At 55.1% G+C, this 27,873-nt stretch overlaps 1 protein-coding gene across 3 annotated transcripts in view; it reads right to left on the bottom strand.

Annotated features, from left to right (window-relative positions):
- Nucleotides 1–10,326: 10,326 nt before the first annotated feature.
- Nucleotides 10,327–27,873, bottom strand: part of CD6 (CD6 molecule) — a 36,152-nt gene continuing 18,605 nt past the window's right edge. The window contains exons 2-13 of one of the 3 annotated variants that reach the window (XM_027581586.2): nucleotides 23,363–23,431; nucleotides 22,064–22,414; nucleotides 20,965–21,276; nucleotides 19,963–20,265; nucleotides 18,535–18,600; nucleotides 16,203–16,343; nucleotides 15,767–15,862; nucleotides 14,588–14,710; nucleotides 12,816–12,887; nucleotides 12,335–12,589; nucleotides 11,930–12,034; nucleotides 10,327–11,397 (exon numbers count right to left, since the gene is read on the bottom strand). In XM_027581586.2, the coding sequence (XP_027437387.2) occupies nucleotides 11,333–11,397; nucleotides 11,930–12,034; nucleotides 12,335–12,589; nucleotides 12,816–12,887; nucleotides 14,588–14,710; nucleotides 15,767–15,862; nucleotides 16,203–16,343; nucleotides 18,535–18,600; nucleotides 19,963–20,265; nucleotides 20,965–21,276; nucleotides 22,064–22,414; nucleotides 23,363–23,431 (1,958 nt within the window). In that variant the 3' untranslated portion in view covers nucleotides 10,327–11,332. The remainder of the gene's footprint in view (nucleotides 11,398–11,929; nucleotides 12,035–12,334; nucleotides 12,590–12,815; nucleotides 12,888–14,587; nucleotides 14,711–15,766; nucleotides 15,863–16,202; nucleotides 16,344–18,534; nucleotides 18,601–19,962; nucleotides 20,266–20,964; nucleotides 21,277–22,063; nucleotides 22,415–23,362; nucleotides 23,432–27,873) is intronic. The other 2 variants (XM_027581587.2, XM_027581588.2) reach the window with 2 other exon arrangements.

The raw sequence follows: 27,873 nt of genomic DNA, 5'->3' as shown, positions 1-27,873 counted from the left end.
TCTTGCTGTGCCAGGCAGGAGCCAAGATCTTTCGTTTTAACGTTCAATGAGTATTTATTGGCAATGAAGCAACTGGAGAGTCAGCACCACGTCCTACTCATCTTTACATCCCTAGACATGAGCGGAGCGGAGAGTATGGCTCGTAGTAGACACTCATAAACATATTTGTTATATTGTTTTTGCTTGAGGACATTCAGCTAGACATTGGTGTGAAGGGGGTTGAGGTCAGAAAACAAACAACAAAAAAATGCTCAGGCTTTGCCCTTGAGGAACGTATAGTCTTAATGGAGAAAATATGAAAAATCTAAGAAAGGAAAATAACATAGAATCAGATAATTAAGGAAATGGGTAGCGGATGCGGGAGCCGGCTTCCCACTGCTGGTGGGAGGAGAAGGTCTGGATGACCCGATGGACTGGACTAGAGCTGGGGGCAACCGTATGAGCTCATGTTTATCTGCACACGCAGACAGGTGACTGTGTTGGGAGCGTTCATGGGCTTTTTGACACACACACACACACACACACACACACACACACACACACAGTTGAGTGCCTATACGTGCTTTCTCGCTCTGTCAGCTGAGAGGACATAGAAATAGCCATGCCCTATTTCCGAGGTAGGGATTGCACACAGACTCCCTTCCAGAGAGTACGGTGTACGAAGAGGGAAAGAAGGACTGTCGGGGGGGCGCCTGGGTGGCTCAGTCCCTAAGCGTCTGCCTTCGGCTCAGGTCCTGATCCCAGGGCCCTGGGATCGAGCCCCGCATCGGGCTCCCTGCTCCGCGGGGAAGCCTGCTTCTCCCTCTCCCACTCCCCCTGCTTGTGCTCCTGCTCTCGCTGTGTCTCTCTCTGTCAAATAAATAAACAAAATCTTTAAAAAGAAGAAGAAGAAGAAGGACTGTCGGGTGAGGAAATGTGACAGGTACCGCTGCGGCCTGCTCCCCATCCTGGGGGTTAAATCCCACTCATAGACGTACCACCGATCGCATCAGGTGAGAAGGCCGTGTCACCTCTGGTCTTCCTCTCGTAGACCCTCGCAAGCCCAGTCTAAGGTCAAGACAAACATTGGACAGATTGTAAACGAGGGTCATTTTACAACATACCTAAACGATACTTATCAAAACTGTCATTGTTATTAAAAAAAAAAAAAAAGTCTGAGAAACTGTGATAGCCAAGAGGACTCTAAGGAGACTCATCATGATGTGGCATCCTGTGTAGGACACTGGGGCAGAAAAGGACATTAGGTAGAGATGAAAGAAATCCGAAGAGCCTGTCGACGTTAGTTCATAATAATGTGTCAACACCGGCTCATTAATCGTGATCAATAACGTCATTCTAACGTGAGGTGTTAGTAACGGGGGCAACGGTGTGGAGTGTAGAACTCTATACTGTCTACGCAATTTTTTCTGTAAATCTAAACTACTTTAAAACAAAACGTTCCTTCTTGAAAATGAGATATGTCATAAGAAAAATGGGGGGAAAGTCTCCCTTGCCATCCGAGCAGGGAGCGGCATGGGAGCAGGGTAACAGGGGAATCAAAACAAGACACTAAAGACTGAGTCAGCTCAGGCTGTTCTGTCTTCCTGGGTGTGATGGACCGTGGGGGTGGGTCCCGCCACCTTGTTTCTCACACGCTGGTGATCTCTTTTCTTCCCCAGCTCTGTGTGCCCGCTCCCTGGGCACCTTCTAGCCCCCCTCCCCTGGGGTCGCCATCTTTGGATTCTGGGGACTTCAGAAACACTGGATTCAGAGAAGTGAGCTCTACTGGGACCCCTTTCCATCCTAGTACCGCCCCTAACTGTCTCTGCTCAGGGTCCTGTCCTCTCTCCGTGCCAGGGCTCCGCAACGAGCTGGCACTGAGGGTGCCCATTAAACTGTCACGAAATGAATGTCCCTGAGCTCACAACCACAGGACAGGACTCATCATCAGATCACATAGGGAGATAGCGACGCCCTTGTCGGCCCTGTGCCAACCTTTCTCTGACAGCAAGGAGAGCACCTCAGGCCAGGGTGAGGGCGTCTGAAAACCCTCCCTCCCTTGCCCATCCCCACACATAACCAAGAATGGGCAGGTCTTAGGCTCACACTCAGCCGACTAATGTATCTATAACAAGAGCAGTGGTTGCTTTGAAAGAATTACCTTCAATTTGTAGCAAGTGATACTGGTTTTCCCCTTACGGCAACAACATTGCGTTTCCTTTAAACATGTGCCTGCTCCCTGGGCTCCCTTTATACATGTTTTAAATTTTAAAACAATCTCAGGCTTAGAGGAAAGTTGCAAGAATGATATAAAGAATCCCTGGATACCCCTCATTTCTGGCTATCCCCCAGGGTTACTATTTTACTACTTTATCACCCCCTTCCCCCTCTCCAACCCCCTCCCCCAAGCAGAGATTGTTTGTTTCTGAACTGTTTAAAAGTAGGTTGTCCCTTTACTCATAAATCCTTCAACGCTTTCGTGTGCATTTCCTAAAAGCTAAAATATTTTCATACATAACTATAGTTCATGCATCAAGATCAGGGAGTTAACACTGATACAACCTTACTATCTAATCTGCAGACCTTATTTGCATTTCCCCATCGGTCCCAGTAATGTCCTTTAGAGCAAAAGGCAATCCCAGATCACACCTCGAATTCCGTTGCCAGATCTCCTCAGCTCCTTTGGTCTGAAATAGTTCCTGGATCTTTGTAGTTTGGGATATTAGCATTTTTGAAAAGCACGTGCCAGATATTTTGTAAAATGGCTAAATATTTCTCTTACAATACACCTAAGTTAAAAAAATATATGAATCCATATATAGAAAAACTGCAGGCATACCAAGGATATATCATAGGTTTATTCCAGACCACCGCCATAAAGTGAATATTAAAATATTCAATTCATTGAAAGTTCAATGAGCCTTTTGGTTTCCTAGTATATGTAAAAGTTATGTTTACTCTATACTGTAGCCAATTAAGCGTGCCACAGCATTATGTCTTAAAAGAAAAGTGTAAATACCTTAATTTAAAATATCACCCCAAGATGCGGACCCCCATCTGAGCTTTCAGTGGGTCATCATTGCTGCTGGTGGAGGGTCTTGCCTCGATGTTGGTGGCCGCTGATTGGTCAGGATAGTGGTCGCTGAAAGCTGGGCAAGTTCTTAAAATGAGACAACCATAAAGTTTGCTGCACTGATTGACTCTTCCTCACTAGAACACCTCCGGGCACTGTGGGCTTGTCTGTTGTCCAAATTTCAGTGTTGTGGTGTCTCAGGGGATCCTGGGAGGCCTGAGGAGAGGGAGAGAGATGGGAAGTGGCTGGTCCGTGGAGCAGTCAGAACACAGAGAACACGTTTGGATAAGGTTCCCCGTCTTACGTGGGTGCCCCAAAACAATTCCCATGGTCACATCAAAGGTCCCCGATCATAGATCACCATAGCAACGATCCCAGTAATGAAATATTGTGAGCATTACCAACACGAGGCGCAGAGATACCAAAGGAGGAAATGCTGTTGGCCAAGTGGCGCCGAGGGACTTGCTCGATGCAGGGTCACCATGAGGCTTCAATTTGTAAGAAACGCAGGATCTGCAAAGCACGATAAAGCAAAGCACAATACAATGAGATATGCCCGGATTCAGTAACCGAAGAACAAATGGTCCGCCGATAAAGTGAAACCATGAAGGCACGCGGAAAACTGAGGTTTGAGAAATGTTGGCTTACATCAACTTCATTCCACCCCTGGCTCCTCATCCCACTGGGTTAGAGACTGTGGATCAAGTGACGAGACAGAAGCTATTCCAGACCGCTGGGCAGAAATCAGCCTCGGGAGGCAGGGCCTGGGGGTGGGGGGCGGTTGCTGAGCTCCCTCCTGGGGGCTGGTCAGCTGCTGGGAGGAAGGCATGCTTTGATGTGGGCAGATCTCAGCTGCACGGGTCACTGAACAAACAGCCCATAACGTTGAGAATGGAGAAGAAAGCCCAACAAAGCAGCCAGAAGACTTGAATGTGGATAAGACAGATGAGTTTTCTGGAACCAGAGGGAAGGTAGTTCAGGATTTTTACTGGGCGGCATCAGATTCAAGGCTGCTGCATCACCCCGCACACTGGAGTGTTCCCTAGCAGCCAGAGGAGCGGGATGGCCTGGCTACCTCGGGTCCCGCACTAATCCCCGAGGAGGGTGGCCTGGGGACAGAAGGTCATGATGGATGGCCTTGCATGATCTGAGACCCCGCAGGGGCCTTCTCCAGGGATAAGCTGTTCTTGCCAGAGGGGGAGTGTGGGTATGAGCCCCGGGGGTCCTGCAGGTTCCCAGAAAGGAGGAGGCTTGAGGGTGAAAGTAGGAAATGGAGCAAGCCGCGGGAAGTCGGGGTGCTGGTGCGGAAGGGGCCACGGGTTTGGGGGAGAAGAGAGAGGCTGTCACAGACGTGTGACAAAGGGTATCACTGTGTCTCAGTCACTCAGAAGAGTTGGGGGGTGCTGACTCCAGTTACATTAGCATCTCTTCCTCAGATGAGAGTAGCCCCCACCTGCCCTCACCCCAGGCCTGGGTGTCAGCGTGAGGCCCACGGGAGGGGTGGCCGCGCCTCAAAGGGGAGGCTTTGGAGGGAAGTAGGACCCCTGCTCATGTATTCCAGAGGGACAGCGGAGTGTGGCAAACAGACCCGTGGGGGGAATGTGTTCGTGAGTGCAGATGTAGATCATTTTTCTCTCCCTGCTGTGAGAGACTGGAGGGGGACGAAGCGGGCCCTGCTCAGTGCTTGGGGGGGTGCAGAAGACCCCACAGGCGAAGGGGTTGCTCAGAAGACAATGAAGGCCGTGGAGGATGACTCCTCCTCTCTCCTTCTGCACTTGGGGGGGCGGACAGGTGGGTGGGAGGAGCCAGGAAGGGGCCCCCTGCCTTCAGCCAGGATAGGGCTGGGGTCCCGTTGGTGGGGGGCAATCCCGCCCTAACAGAGGATGCTTCACCATCCTCCCTGGGCCTCTATCTCGTCCCATCTCATTCTCCAGCCTTCTACTTGTCCTTCTTCTTCCCTTTTCTCCTTCCTGCCTACGTGCGGGAGCCACTACTGACTGGCCCCTCCATCCGGGTCCTATCTGGGTGGCCTTGAACAAGTTCCATGACTTCTCTGGGCTTCCCTTTTCTTCCCTGGAAGGAGATGGGAATATCTTGCTGTCCTGAGAGCCCTTGAGGTTTAAGTGACGCCGCACAGGGACTCAGGGCAGTGCCCAGCTCGGGGAGAGGGGTTTGGGGAGGGGGATGGAGGCTTCATCTGGTCTTGCTGTCTCTCCCACTGTCTGCACAACACCACGCCGTCTCCCACTTACCTTCCTCCCTGTCTCATCACGCACCCTCTCTCTCCTCCCTGCCTCTGTCTCACTCTTCTTTATCTTCCTCTGCTGCTATTTCGGTCCTTCCTCGATGATGGTGGTGAGGGGTGAGCCTCTTTTCATGTCAGGATGCCAGAACCGCGTCAAACTGGTAAACAGCTGAAGGATGTGGTGGGAGATGAACTTTCCATGAGGCTACTTTGAACTCATCCCTTCTTTGACGGGTCTCCCCAGTTCCTCCCCATTTTGGAGACTCCATCCCATCTTTACAAACCCAGAACCAGGGTCTGGGGCCAAGGCCAAGGGCAGCCCACACCGAGCGGCCACGCGGGGCTCTGGCCAACTCTGGCCACCTCTGGCCACCTCCGGGATGGTGGGGAGGGTCTCAGGGAGGGGTAGAAGTGGAAACCGCAGATGGGGCAGCGGGCAGGGATGGGGACCTGAGCCGGGCTTGGCAGTTGTGCCTTGGAAGTGAGTTTTCCGGTGGGAAAGGTCGAGTACCCACAGGCGATGCCAGGCCAGGGCAGGGAAACCCAAGCCCATGCTTCCAGAAGGGGCCTCGGAGCCCCCTGCTGCAGCCCAAGTTGCAGACTGGAGATGGGCCCGTGGGAGGAGAATCGTGCCCAAGCCTCCTCCTGGCCTCCTCCCTTGGGCTCTTCCGGATGTCTGGAGGATGCCAATGAGTTGTGAGGCCCGAAGCATAAAGGGTATGGCACTCCCGGCTGGGCGTTCAGATCAGTAAGCACAGATATGAGCCTTTAGCGTGGCCTTCCCGCCTCAGGAGGCCACATGGAGTGGTGACCAGGGCCTGGCCACACCGTGACAAGCTGCCAGCCCTGGCAGAAAACTCTGAGTCCTCCCGAGCCTGGGTTTCCTTAGCTGTGAGATGGAGCTAATGCTCACGGGGCCACCATGAACATTAATGTGTCGGTACTTGGAATATTCCCAGAACAGCTCCCGATGCATAGTAAGTACTAGGGAATGGGCGCTGTTTTAATGTCACTGTCGTATTATCACTGTGGCTGGAGGGTGCCGTGTTAGAAAGTCTTCTCCTGTTATGTGGTCACCCTCCACCTGCTGGGATCCTTCTCCAGGCCATCAACGCTCGGTGACCACCCCCAACTGGTCTCCCTCCAACCCACCTCCACCTCACAGCAGTCATCTTTTTAGAGCATCCGTCTCATCCAATCGCTTCGCTGCCTTAGAAACTCCTCAGGATTCCCCAGTGCCTGGAGGACGATGACCAAAGCCTTAGCTGAGGTTATAGACCCTTTGAGATGTTCCCCAGTGTTTTTTTTTCCCACGTGTGGACTCCCTGTCTGCCCCCCCCACCCCCCAGGCTTTGGCCGACAAGCACCATGCTTCCCCATGTTGCCACTGGGAATGCCCTTCTCTCTCTTTCCTGTCCAGCGAACTCCTACTCATCCTTCAATGGCCCACCCATTTGTTCTCTCTGTTTTGTCCTGCTCTCCCCAGCAAACTCTGTCAGAGAGAGTGGCTTCTTCCGCTCTGTCCGCAGAGCCCTCTGGAGCTGTGTCAGTCCCACAAAAAGTAGAGGTTGTGAGCTTGGCTAGCACGTGGGACAAAAACTCAGACATGGTCAATGTTACTTTCGACAATCCCTCAGGAGAATTCTCTGGCATGCCTTGAGAAGTGAGAGGAAGCAAGGAGCCTAGGAGTGTGGGTAGAATGCCTTTTTTTTTTTTTAATTTTGTTCAGCAAGCAGGGGCATGGGGAAGCAAGAGATATTCGTATTTGCTTGTGTTTGCATCAGAGGAATGATACTGTTTACCTGGGGAGCAGGAAGAGCGAGGGGAGAGGGCAGATGGGTGAGTAACAAGATTTTGATGCTCTGCGTTCGTATGTTGTTTGGAGTTTTGAACCACAGGACTGTTTACTATTTATAAGAAAGAAGAGGAAAGGAGGAGAAAAAGAAAGAGGGAGGAAGGAAGGAAAGGAGCGAGGGAGGGAGGGAGAGAAAAAGCAAGCTCCTTTAGGAGGGCTCCCGTATCTGAGCCTGTCCTGCATGCCTCCACCCGAGACATCTCTCCCTCCAGCGTTGGATCGCCCAGATGAAGTGATGGGTTCATGCTCGGGCCCACCGTGTATGAAGAAGCTTAGCCGTTCGTGACTGCAGTGGCAAGGTGCCCAGGCGGTGCATAGTTCTCAGGGTCTGAGAGAAGAGAGGGCCCCCCAGCGCCCACTTCCCTCCTCCCTCCGGTGTTTGTTCACCGAGGGGGACCGTGGGCTCCGCTGTTCCTTTTCTTTCTCTTTTGCTGCTGAGCAGATACACTGAAGTGTATGTGCGTTAAATGTGCTCCCACTGTGCAGCGCAGTGGTTTCACATGGGGCTTTGGAGTTAGGTAGATTTAATAGCCGAGTCGTCCTACCTGCCAAGCTGTGTGGCTTCTGGCTTGTCACATAGCCTCTCTGGATGTCATTTCTTTATTTATAGATTAGGGAGGACAGTACCTCCTGCGAGAGCTCTTATGAGGTTATGTGAAATGTCGTATGCCTGGCACATAGCAAATGCCGCTCACCACCACCACTGTACGGCGGGTACCGCAGTTGCTGGCATCTGTGTGCGTTTCTCCACGTGAAGGGTTCCAGGGCCAGCATGGAGCATGGTTCCGTAGAGGTGCCCAGAGAGTGAGTTAGTCTCCATCCCTGAGCCCCGGAATCCCCATACCCAGCAGGTGCCTGTGCTGTCCGTGGAAAGACAGGCTGGTGTCTCCAATCTCAGAGTTAGGCTGGGGCTCTGGCTGTGTCCAGCAGTGTGGCTCCAGTGGGCGCAGGGACAGGAACAGGTTTCCACTGGAAGCGCCACGGTTAATGCTCAGACTCTGAAGCTAGACAGCACGTAAAAGGTGCTGCTTTTTACCTCGGCAACTTGGGCGTTTTACTTAACCTCTCTGAGCCTCCGTTTTCTTACTTACAAAATAGAGCCGGTATGAGAACTGACTGTCCTCAGCCTCTTCTCTTATCAGGCTGGACCACCCTTTACCCTGTGAACTACCTGGTTTCTTGCGCTGTTTTTGCTCATGCCATCCCATCGACTTGGAATGCCCTTTCCTCTCTGCTCCTAGATAGCAAACTCCTACTCATCCTTTACAACCCAACTCAGGCATCACTGCCCCCGCCCCCAAAAAGGTCCTTCCGGATGGCCTCCCTCCACCTGGGTCAGGGGCTCTCCTGGGCTGTGTTCATTCCCTCACTGGCTTGCAGAGCCATAAAATTCCCGCAGTGCCTCCGTGCTCAGATGCAGCCCCTCCCCGCATGTCGATGTTTCTGAAATCCATTCAGCTGCCACATCTTTTTAACATCTTGTTGTTTCCTCTCCCAGATCCTGGAGGCTAATTCTAATGCCTGGTTAAGAGTGGAGGGTGTGAGAGCCCCTGCTTATGTTTGGGACTTCCCTGCCAGGCTCCCGTTCCCTCCCTCCTTCGGATCAAAGCCGGATGTCCTTGATCTCTGCCTCTCCACCTCCAGCACCGAGTAGGTTCCATAAGCAATGGCTGAGGGCCCTGGAAGGCATAGAGATGGCCGGGAAAGGCCCTGTCTGTGCGCAGCCCCCGTCACCCATCGTGGGAGACCGACTCTGGACAGCAGCGGTCAGAAACCCCCCCTGACTTGTGTGATCCTGGTGTCGCCAGGCTGCAAGGGGGCAAGGGAGACACGTGTCAGAGTTTCCCAATTTCTCTCAGACTGGTGTGTGTGTGGGTGGAGAGGGGGCCTGGGATGCGGAGGTGGTTCGAGTGAGAAATGAGAGAGAGCTCAGAGAGTGTCACCATCTCCCTGTCTGAGCCCCCGGGGGCCGGGGGAGGAGGGGGAGGGCTGAATTGCGACTCTCGGCTATTAACTCTGAGTGGCCCTGGACAAGTCCTTTGCCCCCTCCCCCCCAGAGGCTCAGCGTCCTCATCTGGCAATGAGAGCGGGCACAAGATGCTCCCCGAGCTTCCGCCAGCACCAGTGTATGGAGACCCCCGGGGATCGCTGGCTGTCCTCCCTTCTCTTCCCTTTTCTCCCTTCCACGAGCTCTCCCGCCTCTACTGAGAGAGAGCACTTATTGCTAAGCCTCTAACCCTTGCAGCCACTGTGTGGTGTGTGCTACCTCCGTGCCCGCCTCGCAGACGAGCCCCACCGCAAAGGCTCGGAGATGTCCAGGGGCTTGCCAATGGCCACACAGGGAGGAGACAGGATTTGAACCCAGGCTGTCGGACAAAAAAGGCTTGCACAAACCACCCCGGGCCTCTGTCCCGGCCCACCCCAGCCCTGGCTCCTCCCCTAGGAATCCCCCTCGCTGGCTGGGAAGGGTGCAGAGGGCCCGAAGGGGGCCATCACCAGCAACCACATCCTGTGACGGTTGCCCTGGGGAGTGCTAGCTTGAGTCTCCACCTCTGGGACAGGTGAACGGAAAATAAGCCCTACTCAGCCCCGCAGGGCAGGATCCACAGCCCAGCCTCCTCCAAGACCTGCCTGCTCTGAGGAGCCCCGCGCCCCAGCCCTTACCCAGAAGGCAGAGCTGGCCATTGGTCCTGGCAGCTGGGTGAAAATCCCAGCCTCTGAGCAGATGGGAGGACACAACCACAACCCCTCCCCACTGTATGTACACCAGCCTCATCTCCAGCCCTTCCCTCCCGGCCTGGAGCCAATTCTTTGCCAGGTGGCTCTGAGCATGAAATCCCCCCGCGTTGCCCTTCCTCCGAAACTCTTGGAGCCACTGAGCCAGGGCCTGAGTGGGGCCGAGAAGAGAGGGAAGCGGGCCGCTAAGCTCACAAGCCTGTCTGGGTCCACCTTCTCTGGGAGGGCAGGCCCTGTCTTCCTGTTCCTGTGTCCCCAGCATTTTTCATGGCGCTGGGCCACGGGAGGTTTCCAGGTCCCCAACATTTCCACCTTGATGGATAGAGCTGCCCCCACCCAACACACACACACACACACACACGCACGCACACACACACGCACACACACACACAGGCTGGGCACTGTAAAAGCTCAAGGACTTGTCACTCTACGCCCCGATTTTATTCAGCAATTACTTTAATCTCAGGACACTCAGACCAGGACACCAGTAGCTGGCTCCGAGTCCTCGGGCCTCTCTCTGGAGGCCGCCTGGACGTGTCCATGGCTCTGGGTGACATGCCGCATATTCATGTGCTCCTCAGGGAAGCTCCCAGCAATCCAAGCAGACAGATGGGTGCACAGGGCTTAGTGCAGCCCCTGGGTCCCTCCCGGCAGACATCTCTGTGCACGCGTCTGCTCCCACGGGGCCTGGGGTCCGACTCTGAGTCTTGGGGGAGCTGGGCTAGGGCCATCTTTGTAAGCCATAGGAAGCTCAGAATAAGGATCTTCTGTCCAGGGACAGTCCCTGCAGAGCAGGGCTGTGCCCTGGTGGGCTCCAGGGTCTGTAGAGGCAGGGCTGGCCGAGGCCCCAGCCCCTTGGTCGTGGGGGAGGGGCAGTCGTCCGGCTTGCTGTCAGCTGGCTGTTCCTAGGAAGGCAGACTCTGTGCCCCGGTGGTCACCAACCTGGGTCGGTGGGTGGGTCACCCCAGCCCCAGAATCCACCTGTCAAAGCCAGGGTAGCCCAGCAGCCCCTACACGTGGGCAGCACTGGGATGGGATCCCTTTCTGTTCTCTCAGTACCTCCGGACCCTGAGCTGTCTGAGACTCAGGGAACCAAAGCACAGAAGGGGCCTCAGGAGGCATTCCGTTCAACCCCTCCTTGCAGCCTGCTGAAACGTGGCCCAGGCTGCTTGCCCATCCCTGAGACAGAGAGCTCACTACCTCTCAGAGGCAGGGCCCTCCACCTTGGGGCTGTTTGGGGCCGAGGGAGGGCTGTGCCAGTAGCTTCTCTTTGAAGGATGGAGACTGAGCGGTGAGTGCAGGGTGAGGGCTTTCCCTGCATCTCTCCAGGGAAGGCCTGTCAGCTGCCTGGGGGAGGATGTGGGAGGGCGGGGTGAGAGAGCAGTGGGCAGGGAGAGCAGGAGACCAGCAGAAGGGAGCCACCTGGGGCCTTGCTGGGCCCAGCCTAGGCTGCTCCGATGTCATCGTAGTCCTCGCTGTCAAGGGAATCAGGCTGCTGGGTGAGGGACCCTGTGTGGTGTGGGGCTCGGGTCAGCGGGAGGCTGGTCACCGCCCCTCCTGCCCCATGGGACACACCCCTCCCCTGTGATGCTGTGTGGGGTGCAGTGACCAGACTCCCTTCACGTCATCTTGTTCACTACCCTCGCCCTTGCTAGAATGTCAGCCCAGAAGGCAGAGCCTCATCTGCGCAGTTTGGGGCTGCAGTCTCCACGCTTGCACAGGAAATGATGGGCGACTTGACTGGTGGCATGCCCCCCTGCTACCACAGTCTCCCCCAAGGGGACATGGGCTACCTCTGCTTGAATGCGTCCACTAATGGGGAGCTCACTCGCTCTCGAGGCATTCTTTGGAACTTTCTCTGTCCCATCTGCATCCATTTTTCCCACCTCCTCATATTCTTGTTTGTTTAAAAAAATCCCTTTCCTTCTCTTCTTTTCCTCTTGGGCTAATGAATCCAATGGATCCAGAGTTCCCCCACTCATCCACCCCCTGCTTCCTGTCCTTCCCCCGCTTCCAGGACCACCTCCCCTGCCACTGGCACCTGGACACTCAAACTGCTCCGTCGAGGGGGGCTGCGGCGGCGGCTGGAAGTTCTGGTACCACTCCCCGGATGAGGTGCTGGAGCTGTCATCGGCCGAGGGCCCTGCTGGAAACGCCCACAGCCAATCACTCTCTGCCTGGAGACAGCCAGCTCGAGAGATGCCAGAGCTGGGAGGCCCTCGTGTCTCACGAGAGTCAAGTGCCTGGCTTGACCATGAGTGAGGAAATGAAGGCCCAGAGAGGGGTGGAGACTTGTCCCAGGTCACACAGCAAGTGGCCACAGAGCCGCGGCTAGAATCCTGAACTCGGCTTGGCTCAGGGCTGCCGGCTTTATGCTTCCCCCGGCCAGGTCGGCTGTAGGATGGGAGTCTGGGACACACATGGAATCCTCCTGGGCCCTGCTTACCTGAAAAAGTACCTTGGGAGCCAGCCAGCTCCAAGTTCGGGGGCTGCTCCAAGAGGGGGCTCCTCTCTGTAGAAAACACCTGAGGGGTCCACGGAGGTAGCCTGCTTCTGGGGCTATTGCAGTAATTTTCCCCAGAGGAGGTGCTGGACCCACTGTTGTTCCTGGGGTGGTTCTGAGAGCCCAGGGAGGGGGCGTCCGCCGTGTAGTGTCCAGCGCTGACAGGTGGGATCTGGGAAGCATGCATCTCTTCAAGTCCTGGCCCAGGAAAGGGGGTACAGTGAGGAAAGAAGCAGCAATGCACCCAGAGGGCTCTAAATGAGACTCAAGAAAGAACTAACTGCCAAGAGGAACGGTTAAAATCAGGAAGGACCTGTTGAGGGGGGTTGCTGCCCGCATTTCTCAGGGTGGGCTGAGTTGCTAAGTCTGGAGTCAGGGCTGATATCGTTACACTGCCACCACGCGCCTCCCCAGCCCGACTCACCTTCCTCCAGGGGGGGCATCTGGAACCTGTTCTGCTGGGCCTCCTCATCCGTGACGCGGTGCCGCTGAGAATCTACAAGCAGAGCAGTGGTGAGGAGGGGTGCAAGCCCACCTCCTCATCCCGGGAGCCCGGAGGAAGGGCCGCTGTGCCTTGGGACTTGGGAGGGTGTCCTGAGGCCGAACAGTGTGGGAGGACCACCCCAGGGGTACAAAGGGGCTTAGCATTTCCCATCAGATCCCAGGTGCTTGTCCTAGTCTAGCCAGACCCTGAGCTCACTCTCTAACCAGCACGGGATCAGGCTGCTTCTGGCCAGAAGCCCTAGTGCCTTGCACCTCGCTGCTCCCCAGCTGCCCCTCCTTCTGCTTAAGGAAATGGGGCAAGTCCTGGGCTCTCTCCTTGCACCCTGGAGGTTCTGGGCAGATGGTGCCCTGTCTAGGAACCTTCTCAGAGAGGAAGCTGGAAGGTCTGGAATCCTTGCCTCGCAGGCTTTGGGGCACCCTCGCTTCGGAACTGGAGAGATGACGTGGATTCGTTGAGTCTTAAGGACTCGAGTGTCTTGGGTCATGGAGTCTGCTCTCTCGAACCTGGTACCACTGAATCTGAGTCACAAAATGTCGTAGGGCTTTGGACTCTCAGTCCTGCCTCTTACAGGCCTGCGTGCAGAATCTCAGGTTCTAGGGATGCCCCATCCCGGTGGCTCCCAAAGGCTGGTGTGTGGCATGGCAGAAGTGGAATCTCCCGTGTCCCACCCCAGGGGCCCTGGTTCAGCAGGTGGGGCACAGACGGCTAGCTGTCCCCCATATCCATTCTCCCCTCCTGGAGTAGGAGACCCTCTGGCCTTTATCTGGACACACAGCTGCTCAGGACAGAGGCTTCGTCTGCCGGCCTCTCTTGCAGCTGGTGGGCTTAAGTTCTGGCTGGTGTGTGTGTGTGTGTGTGTGTGTGTGTGTGTGTGTGTGTGTGTGTGTGTGTGACTGAGTGGGAGTGACGTGGGTGTCTCTGGCATCCTGCCTTTCAGGGTACCGCCTGCCCCACCTTCCCTTCCCCTCCTGCTGCCCAGGATGTGGGCATGGTAGTGAGCCAGGCTGGACCATGCGGACGAGGGCAACATCTTAGGGACTGCACAGCAACAAGAAAGCAGCATCCTGGGCCCCTGCCAACTGCTCAGGACACCGTCGTTTGGGGGCCTCGGTCACACACAGTCAAACTCTCATCCTAACTTACATGGTGGGTCCTGGGGGGAGCTGGGAGTGTTTGACAGGCTCCTAAGGGAGTCCACCATAGGTGTGCGATCCTCTGGCCTAACCTCCAGTCTTGTGTGGGCCCTGCCTTAAGCACTGTCTTCCCCCCTCCTGTCCGCAGCAGGCAGGGAAGGGAGCTGGAAAAGCCAGCTAAGAGGTTCAAGCTGGGCTCGCCATGAAGGGAGGAAAAGGGGTGAGGTGGATGGGCAGCACGGGACACAGAAGGGGTATGAGCATGTGAGAAGCCAGCCGAGCTTGTCTCTTGCCTCGACTTCCTTGTCTAATACACACACCTTTAGGTGAAGGTCGAGGGGCGGGTCTTAAGACCGCGCAAGGCCAGAGACAAAGGTGGGAAAGAAGGAGGCTGGAGACATGGAGTTGTCTCTAGGGTCACAAAGCACTTTGAAAGCTTCAGTCCAGTGGGTGTGCAGGGGTGATCAGGTGGAACCCACTGAAGCTCCCCAGCCACCCGGGGCCCTCTCCCTGGTTGGGACAGGTGGGCCCCCGGGGAGCCCAGGCCCAGGCACTCACTGTAGAAGGTGGTCAGGGCCATGGGAGGCTGGGCGCTGAAGTCATAGTGCTCATAGTCTGAGTCCGAGCTGGAGTCCGAGTCCTTGGGGAGTGGGGCCTGGACCTGGATGGGCAGCTTGGGAACTGGGGAGAGAGCAGAGTTGGGGCGTGGCCAGATGGTGGGCAGAAAGGCAGCAGAGAGTGTGGAGGGTGGGGACCAGAGACAGAGGGGCCGGGAGAGCACCAGGTAGCCCATCTTGTACAAGACCATCCAGCCTGGGTTTTCCAAGCTCCCCCCACCCATTTCAAACATGGGGATGTAATAACATTTGTTTATTTCACAAACACAGGGCAGTCACCGCATGCCCGGCGCTGTTCCGACATTTAAATAAATGATCTCACTGGGATTCTCGTAGCGGCTCTGTGAGGTAGGCACATCCGTGTCCCCATTTTACAGCTGAAGGAACTAAGGCACAGGGAGGTCCTCATCTTGCCCAGAGAAGCAGGCAGTGTGGCTCTTAACCCCTAGCCGGTAATAGTCAGTGAGCAAATGCCCTGAGCCTAACCTGTGGGCTAGGTTCTGTATTCGTATTCTTCCCTTGAACACATGGATTCCATGCACGGGGAATATTTATATTATTTGGCTGAGATTTGTATTGATCTTCCTGTCATTGAATGCTTTCAAATAAGGGTGATTTAATACAGTCCCAATGCAATGTGATTAAGCTTGAGTTCCTTTACAAGACTTTCAAGGAGTATAAACCCCTATGTTGTAAAAGATGGATGACCGATTTCCATTTTTCTTTCATTCAGAAAATACTAAATAAAATTATGTTCCAGGAAAATCTTGATGGGGCTCTGCAGGAAGGCTGATGGAGTAGACCATTGGAAGAGGCCATAATGTCCCAAACCTACCAACCAAGTAGCAGGGCCGAACTGTCCTCTGAGAAATGCGCTGGGCCTGTTTTATTCCAGAACTCGAAAGCCTAGCCTAGAATGACTACCCTGGAAGGTCATCTGCCCATCAGGGCGCAGATTGAGACATGACATGCCCAAGGTCCCACAGGCCCCAATGGGCTCACTGAGGTCTCCTCTCCAGTGGGGGGCACTGCTTTGACCTAAGCAGTACTGACCCTCCAGAAAGGAGACCCTTCCTGTCCTCCCCAGCCCTCCCTACCCCCAGGGTAGGTGACATCCTACCTTCTTTGGGAATGGTGATGGGAACATCGTGATAGTTATTGATCCCTTCTTGGGTGGTGGCGAGTAGGTGCTGGTTGTTCACCATCACAGGGAGGGCTGAGGGAGGGGAGGCAGAGATTCTACAAGTCATTTTTTGCTCTCTCCCAGTCTACTTGGTCCTGCTCTCACTGAAACACCTTCCTCCTCAAACACACACACGCGTACACATAGAGTCTGGTCGGTCCTTCCATACACGGACGACTTCTGCTGGGCATGCTGGGAAAATCCTTCCCATTGGGAGGTGCCCCCCGGGGCCAGGGCTGGGTGGCCATTGCTGGATCACTGCCACTCCTGCTGGAGTCCCACAAGGCCCACATCCCCCTGAGAGGGTCATGCCTCAGGCCTGCTTCTTTCCCTCTCTGAGCCTCTCCTGTGGCTCCCAGAACTCTGTACCTACCGTATTTTCCTTTAACTTTCAAGAGGATGAGGGCTATGAAGATGAGTAAGCCAAGGAGGAGAATCCCCAGAACGATGCAGAAGAGGAGGAGCATTAGTTCCCGTGATTTCCAGTCCTCTGTTTTCATGGTCACAGAAGATTCTAGAAGCAAGAACCCCAAGTCAAGGAGAAAGAGGAATGGACATAGACTTCTCCTGGCCCTTCTTGCCTCTCCAGCCTCTTTGTGCTCACCCACTTCCCTTTTGGACCTACCCTCCTCCCCTCTTCTTTTTTTCGAATTCACCCATTTGCTTTTAGGTGCCTTGTATTTAGTAGGTGCTCAAGAAATGCATAAATGAATAACTGACTGAAGGAAACTTTCCCCTGGCCACCAGCCCACAGGGATCTGTCTCCCTGCTCAGTAATTATTGAGTGCCCACTGTGTGCCCACTAAGCCCTAGGGATACAAATATGACATCAGCATCACAGGCCTTGAGGGCGCTGTCTCGTGGAGAGATCCATACGTTGGCTCAATCCAATATGGTGCCATGCTTGCTGGGATGGAGGTATGGGCAGGCATGAGGCCCTACAAGGGGCACCTAATTCTCTGGGGCGGAAGATCAAGGCTGGCTTCCCAGAGAAGGTGACTTGGAGCCACCTCTGGCAGCAAACAGGCCATCGGGAGAGCAAGATCTCCTTTCTGTGCCCTGGATGCATCCTTCCTACCAGACAGGCATTCCCTGAGGGTAGAGGTGAGGGCCGTGACTTTGGACCTCCCAGCCCTGTAGCCCTGGTGTGGCTTACCGTCTTCTCTCTTGGCCCCACCCCTGCTTAAAAGAACCCAAAACCTGGATAGAGGCTGAAGTGGGGCAGGTGCTGGGAGCCCTCGTCAGGGGGGAGACGGGAACCACCTCCTGCTCAGTGTATAAGGCCTGGGGTGCATCGGCCACAGGGCTGGATGAAGGGTAGTGACAGCTTTACAGGGGGCGGAGGGATGTGACCATCCGATCCCCTGGCTGGGGATAGTGTCTGCTCCCCACTCCCAGAGATGACCCCTTCCCTGTTCTCATTTTCTTCCTTCCCCTCCATCTGCAAAGGGGGTGACTTGGACCAGCCTAGGAATTGCGCTTAGCAGCAGGAAGTGGGTGCAAGAGCGAGGCTGGGCTGTGGGGGGTACGGGGAGACCAGTGAATTCGGGCCCAGAGGGACAGGGGCTGAGGACTGGGTTGTTGGGCCAAGGGCTAGAGTGTGGTCCTGGGAGGTGGGCTCCCCGCCCTGACCTCAGAGAGAGAGAGAGTGTGAGTGGGTGTCGGGCCAGGGTCCTGGCTGGAGCTCACCAGCATTTCATTCCCTCTCCGTGCCCTCCATGCCCTCATCCATAGCCAGGTTCTCTGTCAAGACTTGGTGCCCCTCCACTCCATCCCCAAGCCCCTGCCCACCCTCCTCTGGTGGAAGCAGGGGACGGCCTAGAGCCCGTGAACCTGGGCCAGCCCCTGTGGCTGGCCCAGCTACCCTGGGGTCGCCAAGGGGCTCCACGCCTGGACTCAATCATCACGAGAATAACTAACACTCAGACACTGCTCACTGTGGACTCCGCCCTGTTCCAAGGGCTTTAGAAAAATTAACTCACTGGAGACTCACAGCAGCGCTAGGAGAAAGTTACCATGATTATCTCCCCCATTTTACAGCCAAGGGGTCTGAGGCTTAGAGAGGTTCAGACTTGCCCACCATTCACAGCTAGGGGGAGGTACAGCTGGGATCTGAGCCTCGGGAGTCTTCCTGGAGTCAGCCAAACAATCCATAGCTGGCAGGCAGAGGAGCACGGCTCAGAGCCTTGGGTGCACACTCCAGCCAACGCTGGCTGGCCGTGCCTTCACCTTCTGAGCCTGAGCTTCTTTCTCTGTGTAAGGGCTCTAAGGAGACCTCCCCCCATGGGGACACCGGGAGGCTTACAGGGCCAGGAAAGAGTGTCGGTAGAGCTCTGGGCCAGTGCCCGGGGTGTGAGAAACACACTGTCACCCTTGGCACACCTACAACTGGCCAGAGGCCAACCAGACCAGTGCAGGCTCTCTCCAGCTCTATCCTCCTGCACGACAGGAGCTGACAGGAGAGTGGGCTGGGAGCTGGGGAGCTGACATGGCAGGGAGGGGAGGGGGGAGGAGCAAAAGCACCCCCAGAACAGAGCGGTGGGGTGGGGTGGGGGCGGAGGGAGAGGCAAGTGCATTGTCTGGAGGTGGGGGATGGGGGATGAACCATCGGGGCCCCTGCCAGGTGCACACCTGCGTTCACGCAGGTATGCACCTGCACACGTGAACCCACCTCTCTGAGAAACCGTGAACCAAGTGACACTCACCTACGGTGACTGGCTGAACACTTGCAGGGACTTCAGGAGTGGACAGATTGAGCAGACTCCGGGAGCCTGTCAGAAAACACCGTTCATGCCCTCAACACATTACTGAGCACCTACTCTGTGCCAGTCCTTGGGTTAGACACTGAACAAGCAGACAAGTAACCTGTAGCAAGGGGCGTGGTCCCATGGGAAGCGGGGGGGGGGGGGCGCGGCATATGGTTAAGGAAACCTACCTTTTCCACCCCCCATAATAAGGAAGATCTCATGGATCTTCTTTGGTTAGAATAAGAGGCTAATAAAAAGAAGTATCTCTTCTTTCTGTAAAAATCTGCTACACACCACAGATCCCTTTCTCTGTTAAGTCTTGGGTTCACTCTGGGCACCTGCCTGGCTCAGTCGTTAAGCGTCTGCCTTCTGCCCAGGTCATGATCCCAGGGTCCTGGGATCGAGCCCCGCATTGGGCTCCCTGCTCAGCAGGAAGCCTGCTTCTCCCTCTCCCACTCCCCCTGCTTGTGCTCTCTCTCTCTTTCTCTCTCTCTGTCAAATAAATAAATACAATCTTAAAAAAAAAGTCTTGGGTTCACTCTTTACATTGGCCTTGGGAGCTGGGAAGCTGACATGATGATCCTTATCATAATCATTTGACAGGTAAGGGATGGAGCTTACAAAGCCCCTTGGTGGGTATTATCTGATTTCCCAGCTACCCTGTGAAGTGGCTAGGATCAGCATCCACATATTCGTGGAACTGAAGCCTCCCAGTGGGTGAGCCCCAGAGCTGGAGTTCATTGCCAGGTGCCTGAACTCCATAGGGATATTAATACCATGTTTCTTTGGGTCTAATGCTCTGGCTCTTTCACATTTTAACTCCTCTGAAATTGGGGTGATGGCATCAATTGCTACAATTGATGACATGTTGTGAGCTTATTTTGGCAGCAGTTTCATCCTTTATGGGACATAAAATAATAATAGGGTGACATATCAATGCCACCTGGGATTTGGTGAAATATGGCAGAATCCAATTCATAGCGTGGACATGAGGCTTAGCTGAAAAAAAGAGGTATCAGGTGCTCCCCAGTGCCTGCCACATGATTCGGGGCTCCAGACCCTGTCTCCCAAATATTATTTCGCTATGACCACCTATGATCACCAACCCTGGGATGGCAGCTGGTTTCATCCCCTGAGCCAATTCCAGGCAACAGGGATCCCTGCTTAGCATATAACAAGGCCTTAATACATATGTGGGGGCCGAGTCGAGGCTCTGTGGGCAAGAATGCCCTGATTAATTAGCCCTGTCTTCCCGGACATGGTAAGTGACTGACGCCAGCAATTGTCATCCCTGACCTAGTCCAAGTTCTTAGGCTTCGGATTCAGGTGGAATTCCTGGTGCAAATCTGGGGGAGAGGGTGAGGTAGGGGTGGGGAGGAGGGGTACCTGAGCAGACGACTTGGGCTGCGCTCGACTGGCTGCAGAGGTTGGAGTTGTTGAACCGCCAGGCGCAGTCGGAGAGGGTGGGCTCCTCTCCTGTGCACGAGTAGTACATTCTGCCCGGCAGGGAGTGGGGCAGCCCGCTCGGTATTCCGACCATGGTCCCACAGCCCAGGGCCCGGCAGAGCACATGGGCCTCCGGCGCATACCACTCACTGTTACACACTGTGCTCCAGACCCCACGGAAATGGACCTCCACCTGCCCCTCGCAGGGGTCACGGCCCCCAGTCAGGCGCCAGGACTGGTGCTCTGCAGGGGAGAGGTGGGGCACGGGGGCAGAGTCAGATCAGGATCCTTTGGGCTGAAACCCCCACCAGACCAGACTCAGGAATGCAAACACCCTACGGCCAATCGGTCTCCAGATCCTGTGTGCTTTCCCTCCTACGTCTGCATCCCCCTCTCATCTGCTCCATCTGCTCGGGCTGGCACTGCATGCCTGCTACTCAAACTGTGGTCTGCGGACCTGCAGCATCAGCTTGGCATGGAATCTCGGCAGAAATGCAGAATCTCAGACTCTGCCCAGACCTACTGAATCAGAATCTATATCGAGACAGCCTCCCCTCCCCATTCCTGTGCACATTAAAGAGAAGCCCTGGCTGGACCAGAACTTCATGGCCTCCTCCGGACTGCTGACCGCCTCCTCAGGGGCCTCCCCGCCTCTGTCTCTGCTTGCTGCTCTGAACCAGGTGACCAACTCACACTGGGGAAGAGTCTCCCCTCTAATGTGGTTTCCTCCAGGAGGTGGGCAGGCTTGTCCCTCCCCCTCTGGATTGCCCCCTACCTCTAAACTCCTTTCCTAGGGCATTTATCACTCTCTCCCCCAGATGGCGCTTGCCTGGGTCTTACCTTCCCTGGTGGACTTGACCTCGCACCAGCCGAGGCCATCCCTCCCCGCACCCGGCCACGGTAAGGCCTGGTGGCTGACCCATACCCTCGCCGCCTGCTGACCTGAGCACACCACACCGGCGTCCTCCTTGTGGCCGCAGTACCCGTCTCCTGGCAGCCCCGGGCAGTCCCACAGGTAGGTCTCGTCCCCTGAGCAGTTCACCTGGTCCCGGTGGATGGGTCCTTGGCCAGGGGCGAAGTGCAAGCCGGGCAGGGCCTGAACCGCCCAGCCGCAGTTCAGTTGCCGGCACACCACTTGCGAATCCTCCAGGTCCCACGTGTCGTCGCACACCGAACCCCACCGGCCCTGCTCTAGCATCTCCACGCGGCCTGCGCACTGACTGCTACTGCCCACCAACCGCACGGCGCGGTTCTCTGGGGAAGGAGGGGAAAGCGTTGGTGGGTGGTCGAGGAAGGGAGGGCTGGGAGGGTGGTGGTGGCTGTGGATCCAATGAGAGGAGCTGGTAATTCGGTGGGCAGGATTGGGGAACCCTGTTAGGACTGGGGCCCTAGTGGGCAGATGTGGGGGACCCCTCAGGACTAGGGACCTGCAGGCAGGACTAGACTCCTGAGGGGGAGGGGGCGGGCTATGGAGCCGGTGGGAGGGGCTAGTAACCTGGTGGGCGGGCCGGGGGAAGCCTCAGGGCTGCGGCGGGGGGGGGGGGGGGGCGCGGGGGGGGTGCTGGGGGGGAGAGCTGCAGACTGGTGGGGGGGGCTAGAGACCTGGTGGGCGGGGCCTGAAGAGCAGGTGGGGGCTGGAAAGTGACAATGCTAAGGGACACTGGGGAACCTGGCATATTTATGTACATGGGGGATAGGGGCAGAGATAGAGGTCCTAAGCGAGAGAAGGCGCGGGACCCGAAAGTAAGGGCCAGAGACCCAGGTAGGACTGGGGACCCAAGTGGTCAAACTGGAGATCTAGTAGGGAGAGAGGCCTGGGGGCCAGATCAGAGGATGTGCTCAGAGCTGGAAACGAGGCAGCGCGGCAGTCCTCCAGCGTGGGAACCAGCTGTGTTTGCGATGAGGGTAGGGTGGAGGGCGGGGGTGAAGTCTGGAGGGTAAGGCTCGGGTCCGGTGGCGAGGACTGGGGACAGGAGTGAGGAGCAATGGCTGAAAGCCTGAGGGTAGGGCAGGCAGGGCGCAGGGGGTGGTCTGCTCGTACCCGCACAGGTGACCTTGGCCGGCCTCCCGTTGCTGTCGCACACATGCTCCACCACTTTGCAGAGTTGCCACTCGGCACTTCTGCACAGGACGGCGGGCGCCAGGGCCAGGGTGGCGTTCGTGGTCTCGCTGGTGTTCCCGGCGCCGGGCGCAGGCGTCAGCTCCAGGGATGGCAAGGTGAGCTGGGTGGCTTCCCAGGCCCCGCCGCAGCCCAGCGCGCCACACACGGCCTCGGAGGCCAGGCTGTCCCAGAGCGCCCCGCAGGCCGGTTCCCAGGACAGCCCGAGCCAGACCTCCACTGCCCCACTGCAGCGGCTGCTCCCGTTCACCAGACGGACCCCCAGCAGCTGTCCTGGAATAGCCAGACGCCCGCTGAGGCCTCCACCCACCCCGCGGCAGGTCTCAGGGATGGGGGTGGGGATGAGGGCTGCCAGGGGAGCTCCACCGGGTTATCTTGGACAATATCCCACTGGGCCCTGGGCCTCAGCCTTCCAATCTGCAAAATGGGGCTGGGCTGGTTCATCCCCGAGGCCCCTTTGAGGCCTGACCTGGTTCTCCTTAGCGTCTGGAGAAGGGGGCTGAGGGCGACTGTAGAGGTTAGGGTGCCTTCATTAGGTGTGGGGTGACAGAGAACCAGGGGTCCAGTCCCCACAAACCTCCCTCTCTTGCCCCTTTCTCCAGGGTACCCTGGCATGAAAGAAGGGCAGAGTTCTGGGTTCGGGGGCCCTCCTTGGCACTGTGGGTGCCACGCTTCCCCCTCTGCTGTTCTGGAGGGTGCCACCGTGACCTCGAAACCCTGGGGGGTGGATACGGGGTTGGTGATGGGGTTGAAGCCAGGTTGCTTGGGACGGTGGGTCTCCCTTCCCCAGATACCCTCCTTGGGGAGCCACCTGCCCATTTTTGCCTGGGACTGCACCCCCAGGGTGGCACGCAGCTTTGCACAGAGGAGCTGCTTAGTAAATACCTGTGGAGTTAATCAAGGACCCACCTGATGGAACCCCACCACCCCCACCAAGAGTCCTTTAGTTTGTTCTCAACAAATCCCGTTAAAATGCTCACTGAACATTTTGCCCACAAGTATGTGACATTTGATCAGTGGCCTTTTGAAGATGGTAGTTCTAAGCTTTCAGAGTGGATGGAATGGTGGCCCTTCGGGCATTGAGCCAGGAAGAAGTGTTGTCTGAAGTTAGGGAGCCTCCCTGACACCCTAAAAGTCCGTTTTCCTTCCCCATCACCCGGGATACCGCCTGCCTGGTGTCAGAAAGCAGGCTGTGGGCCCCCAGAAGGATTCTTTCCTCACCTGGCTCCAAGGGCAGGTTCTCTGCACTGCTGGTGTTGGGCTGGTCAGATGGAGCTGGAGTCGGGTGACCTGGAATGAACCAGCAGCAGCCGGTGGGTGAGCGAGCTCAGAGGTAGAGGCACAGAGGTGCCTTGAAGGTCAGGGGCCACTTTCTGGAGCTGGGGCTACATGGGCACTTTGAAAGACCACGGTCCTGGGCCTTGGGCAGAGTTGCCTCATTGAGGGTAGGGAAATTCTCAAGCTCTGTTGCGGCAGCATCTTCTGCTTCGTCTTTGAATTGTACAAACGCCCTCAGAAATCAGAGTAGAGCAGGGAGGAACGACTGTGGGCTTTGGGGCCAGACCTACTTACTGGCTGAGTGACTATGGATGGGTTACCAAGCTCTCTTGGCCAGAGTCCCAATTTATTGGCCACAGCACCTAGGGGTTGTGTTGTGCTAAGAGGAGTCAATGTCTGTACCATACTTGACATAGAGAAAAAGCTCAAAAATGGGAGTTATTGTTAGGAAAAACATTTTCGTTTGGAAAATCTGTTTGAGAAATTCATACCAGGGGCGCCTGGGTGGCTCAGATGATTGTGTCTGCCTTCGGTTCGGGTCATGATCCCAGGGTCCTAGGATCGAGCCCCGCATTGGGCTCTCTGCTCCGCGGGGAGCCTGCTTCTCCCTCACACTCTCCCTCTGTGCTTTCTCTCTCAAATAAATAAATAAAATCGTAAAAGAAACAAACAAAGAAATTCCTACCAGACTTTAGGGTGATTGGTGCATCGTGGGGTGGGACCATCCAACTGTAAAGCGCTTTCAAATACTGAAAAACTCAACACTTGCCGAGAGCTGAACATATGTCAGCACTTATTATTCACATGCATTATTCCTTTTCCCCTCAACCACGCCAGGAGGTAGATATGAACATTCACTTTTTACAAACTCGGAAAGCGGGGCCCAAAGGTAGAAATCCATCTCCTGTGCCAGGTGATGCCCCTTCGTCCCTCCAGAGCCGCTGTCTGCTCGGCCCTGATGGGCTGATTTGTTTGGACTAAATCAGCAACTTCCTGGGCCCTTCTGCTTCTGCCTGGCTCAGCCAATAGGGAGCCACAGCAGACATAGGAGGGAGGGAGGAGTGTGGAGGGGGGGGTGCTTATTCTCCTTTTCTGTGAGCTCTCCCACCTGAAGGTGATCCCTCGTCTCCTTGACTCTCTCCTCTGGTCTCACTGACTGCTCCCTGCCCTTGCCTCCTTGGGCCCCTGGGGTGGCAACTGCTCCTCGGCTTCCAGGTCTTGCTTACCTTGCCCTTTGTAAATACGCCCCTTCAAATGCTCCTGTTTTGATAGTGCCACCCATTTCCTGTTGGGTCCCTGACTGACCCATGGCCTGAGGCCACGCAGCTCAGCAAGAAGCAGGACCTGGATTTGAACTGTCTGCGGGGAGTCAGCTCCTTGCCTGGCGGGGATATTCCTGCTGGCAGAAGCACAAAGGGAGGGCTGAGGCAGAGACTGTGGCGCTCCCCGAGGAGCTCTGCTGCACTCAGGGTCTCATACTCAGGCTGGGCCATTGCTGTCTGGAAGAAGGACGTGTGCTCGCTGACGGGCCAACATGGGTAAGATGCAAGTGCGTGTCCTCCATCTCTTTTTTTGCTGTGGTGCCAGGATCTGAGGCCCTGATGCAACTGCAAGATGGAGGCGGATGCTGACCCCGCTAGAATTTTGTGTAAGAAGTGAACCCGTATTCCTGTTCAGATCCGGGTGCCCCCTCCCAAAATAAAACAAAAAACACCCCCACAAAACCAAAAAAAAAAAAAAAAAAAACCCAAAAAAGCCCCCAAACCAGAAAGTGAATCTTTAGTCGGTTAAACCGTGAAGATTTCAGGCTGTGCTTGTTACTGGAGCCCAGCCTGGCCTGGCCTGACTGCTAGGAGCTACAGACTCACATGGCTACTACACAGTCTCAGCCTCCCCTGGGCAGATACCGTGGACTCACACCCAGATGTGCACACGCGCACATGCACGCCCACCCTCATCCTGCAGAACGGCTCTCCTACAAGCATCCATCTGGGCCACTCCATCACTCAGACGGAAAGTCATCAGGCCTAGAATTGCCTGTCACCAACTCCCTGGTTGGCTGCCCAGCCTGACCCCCTGGCGGGGACTCAGAATTCAGAGCACAGACTCCATGGCTGATGTAATATTCAGAACGAGAATTCAGAGGCCCACAAATTAGGATGGCAGGATCCTGGTTCCCACAGCAACAGCCCCAATGTCCCTGGGAACCTATCCTACAGAAATAACCTGGATTACCCCACAGAGATTAGAGTACACCTGTCAGAACTGGAACATTCTAGATTCCTTTCTCCAACTGGGCCCCTTTCAAACTGTGTGACTCAGGCAGATCATTTAACTTCTCCTAGCCTCGGGCACTTGCTCAGCAAACCGGGAACAATAGGAACCCCGTTGCAGCTCATCATGAGCACAAAATGAGAGGACTCTTCTTGCAGCCAGAACTTAGATTCGCTGCACGGTAGATGGTCTTCCCCTATGTCATTTCTCATAGTAAAACCATGACCCCACACCCCCCCCCCCCCCGCCGAAGCTGGAGACAACGGAATTGTCTAAAAGCAAGTGGGGGATTGGTTAGGAAGATCCACATTAAAAATGTTCACAAAAAATATTCGCAAAGAGGGACGCCTGGGTGGCTCAGTCAGTTAAGCGTCTGCTTTCGGCTCAGGTCATGTTCCCCAGGACCTGGGATCGAGCCCCACATCGGGCTCCCTGCTCAGCGGGGAGCCTGCTTCTCCCTCTCCCTCTGCCCCTCCCCGGATCGCGCGCTCTCTCTCTGACAAATAAATAAAATCTTCAAAAAATATATTCACAAAGAATTTTTAATGATGTGGGGAAAGCTATAAATACGGTGGTGCACTCCCCTCCAGCCCCCGCCCCCGCGCAGCCTGGTGTCAAGCTTCTGAAGGTCTCCCAGGACCCAGAAGGAGCCCAGGTTCGGTCCCCCATTCTGTCCTCCCCTCGAACCCTGGGACCCTTTTCCTCTGTGGCCCTGGCCACATACAATTACAGTGCTTTCGGTGACGAGCTGTTGACTCGCATCGGTCCCTCTGGATTCTCAGGGTCTTGGGGGCAGGGACTGTTTCTATTTTGTTCACTCCCATATCCCTGGCACCTGGCACAGTGCCTTGCCCAGAAGAGATGCTAAAAGGATATAAATAAATGAAATTCGATCTCTACTACAGAAGAAAGCATAGGAAAAATATAAACACTGGCAAGAAATATACCCATACAGGGAGTTTTGTTGTTTTCTCTCTCCTTTTGTAGCTCTAAATTTTTAACATCTTCTACAACAAAATAAAAATTAAAGGTCTCCAAAGAAACAAACAGGCCTTTTCTTCCTGGGGGAACACGTGGCTAGCTCACAGTACTAACAACGAGTTTTAAACCAACTGTCCACACGTTCTGCTCTCCCGAGCCTGCGGAGAGGGCCAGGCACGATGTGGCCATGTCAGCCAGAGCCATCCTTGCTCCTGGGGGTGAAATGAAGAGCCCGTGTGCTCCGTGGGCCAAGGTGTTTCCTCTCCTGTAAATGTCAGCATCCCTGGGGTCACTGGGCTGAGCGTTGAGGAAGTGGGTCCCGGCTGATTTCTACCATTAGCTTTCTGTGTGATCCTGGTTGGCTCTTTTATACTCCCCGGACCTGTTTTCTCACTTGCAAGACAACAGGTTGATAGCTTTCTGGTCTCTTCTAGTCCTTCCATTCTTCTGTTATAATTAGATAAATTATATAATGAAAGACAACATCTACTGAACACTCACTGTATGCCCCGTAGAAGATAACATTGTGCTTTATCCACTTGTAGTACCTGTTTGAACCCTCACAACTACCCAATGAGGTGGGTACTATTAGAATCCTTGCGTCATCGCAGAGAAAACTGCAACACAGAGAGGTTAAGTAAGTCACCCAGGGTCACCCAATCTGGTCAGTATTAGAGGCAAGACCAGAACCTGGGCAGTCTGGCTTTAGAAGCCACTCTTTTAAACCACTACATTGTACAACTTCCAACATCCTATCAAGATAGATGGGAAATCTGTCCCATACTCTCAGTCTATCGTTTCAGGGGTAGGTTCATCATATGCAAAGAGTTCTTATGTACAAATGCAGCAGAGCAGTAGAAATCTGGACATGTCAGAGATCATTTTGTCCGAAATGGACAATTATGTAGTGCTGTGCTGTCCAATATGGTTAAAATTTTCATTTTATTCAGTTCAATTCATTTAAATTTAATTTTAAAAAACTGGTATTCAATCCAGTCATTGGAAAATTTCAAAGAAATGTTCGAGCAACATAGACCTGCAAATCTACCTTTTCCTTAGTGAATTTTGTGAAATCTAAATACAGATTAAGTCCTGCTGATGAAACTTTAATGTCTGGATTGAGGTGGGCTTTAAGCGCCGACCGCAAACCGTATTTCAAAGACTTGGTAAGGAAAAAAAGCAACACCAAGAATGGAAAA

Source organism: Zalophus californianus, chromosome 11 (assembly GCF_009762305.2).
Source record: "Zalophus californianus isolate mZalCal1 chromosome 11, mZalCal1.pri.v2, whole genome shotgun sequence".
Lineage (NCBI taxonomy): Eukaryota > Metazoa > Chordata > Mammalia > Carnivora > Otariidae > Zalophus > Zalophus californianus.
This window is presented reverse-complemented; position numbering and strand designations above follow the sequence as displayed.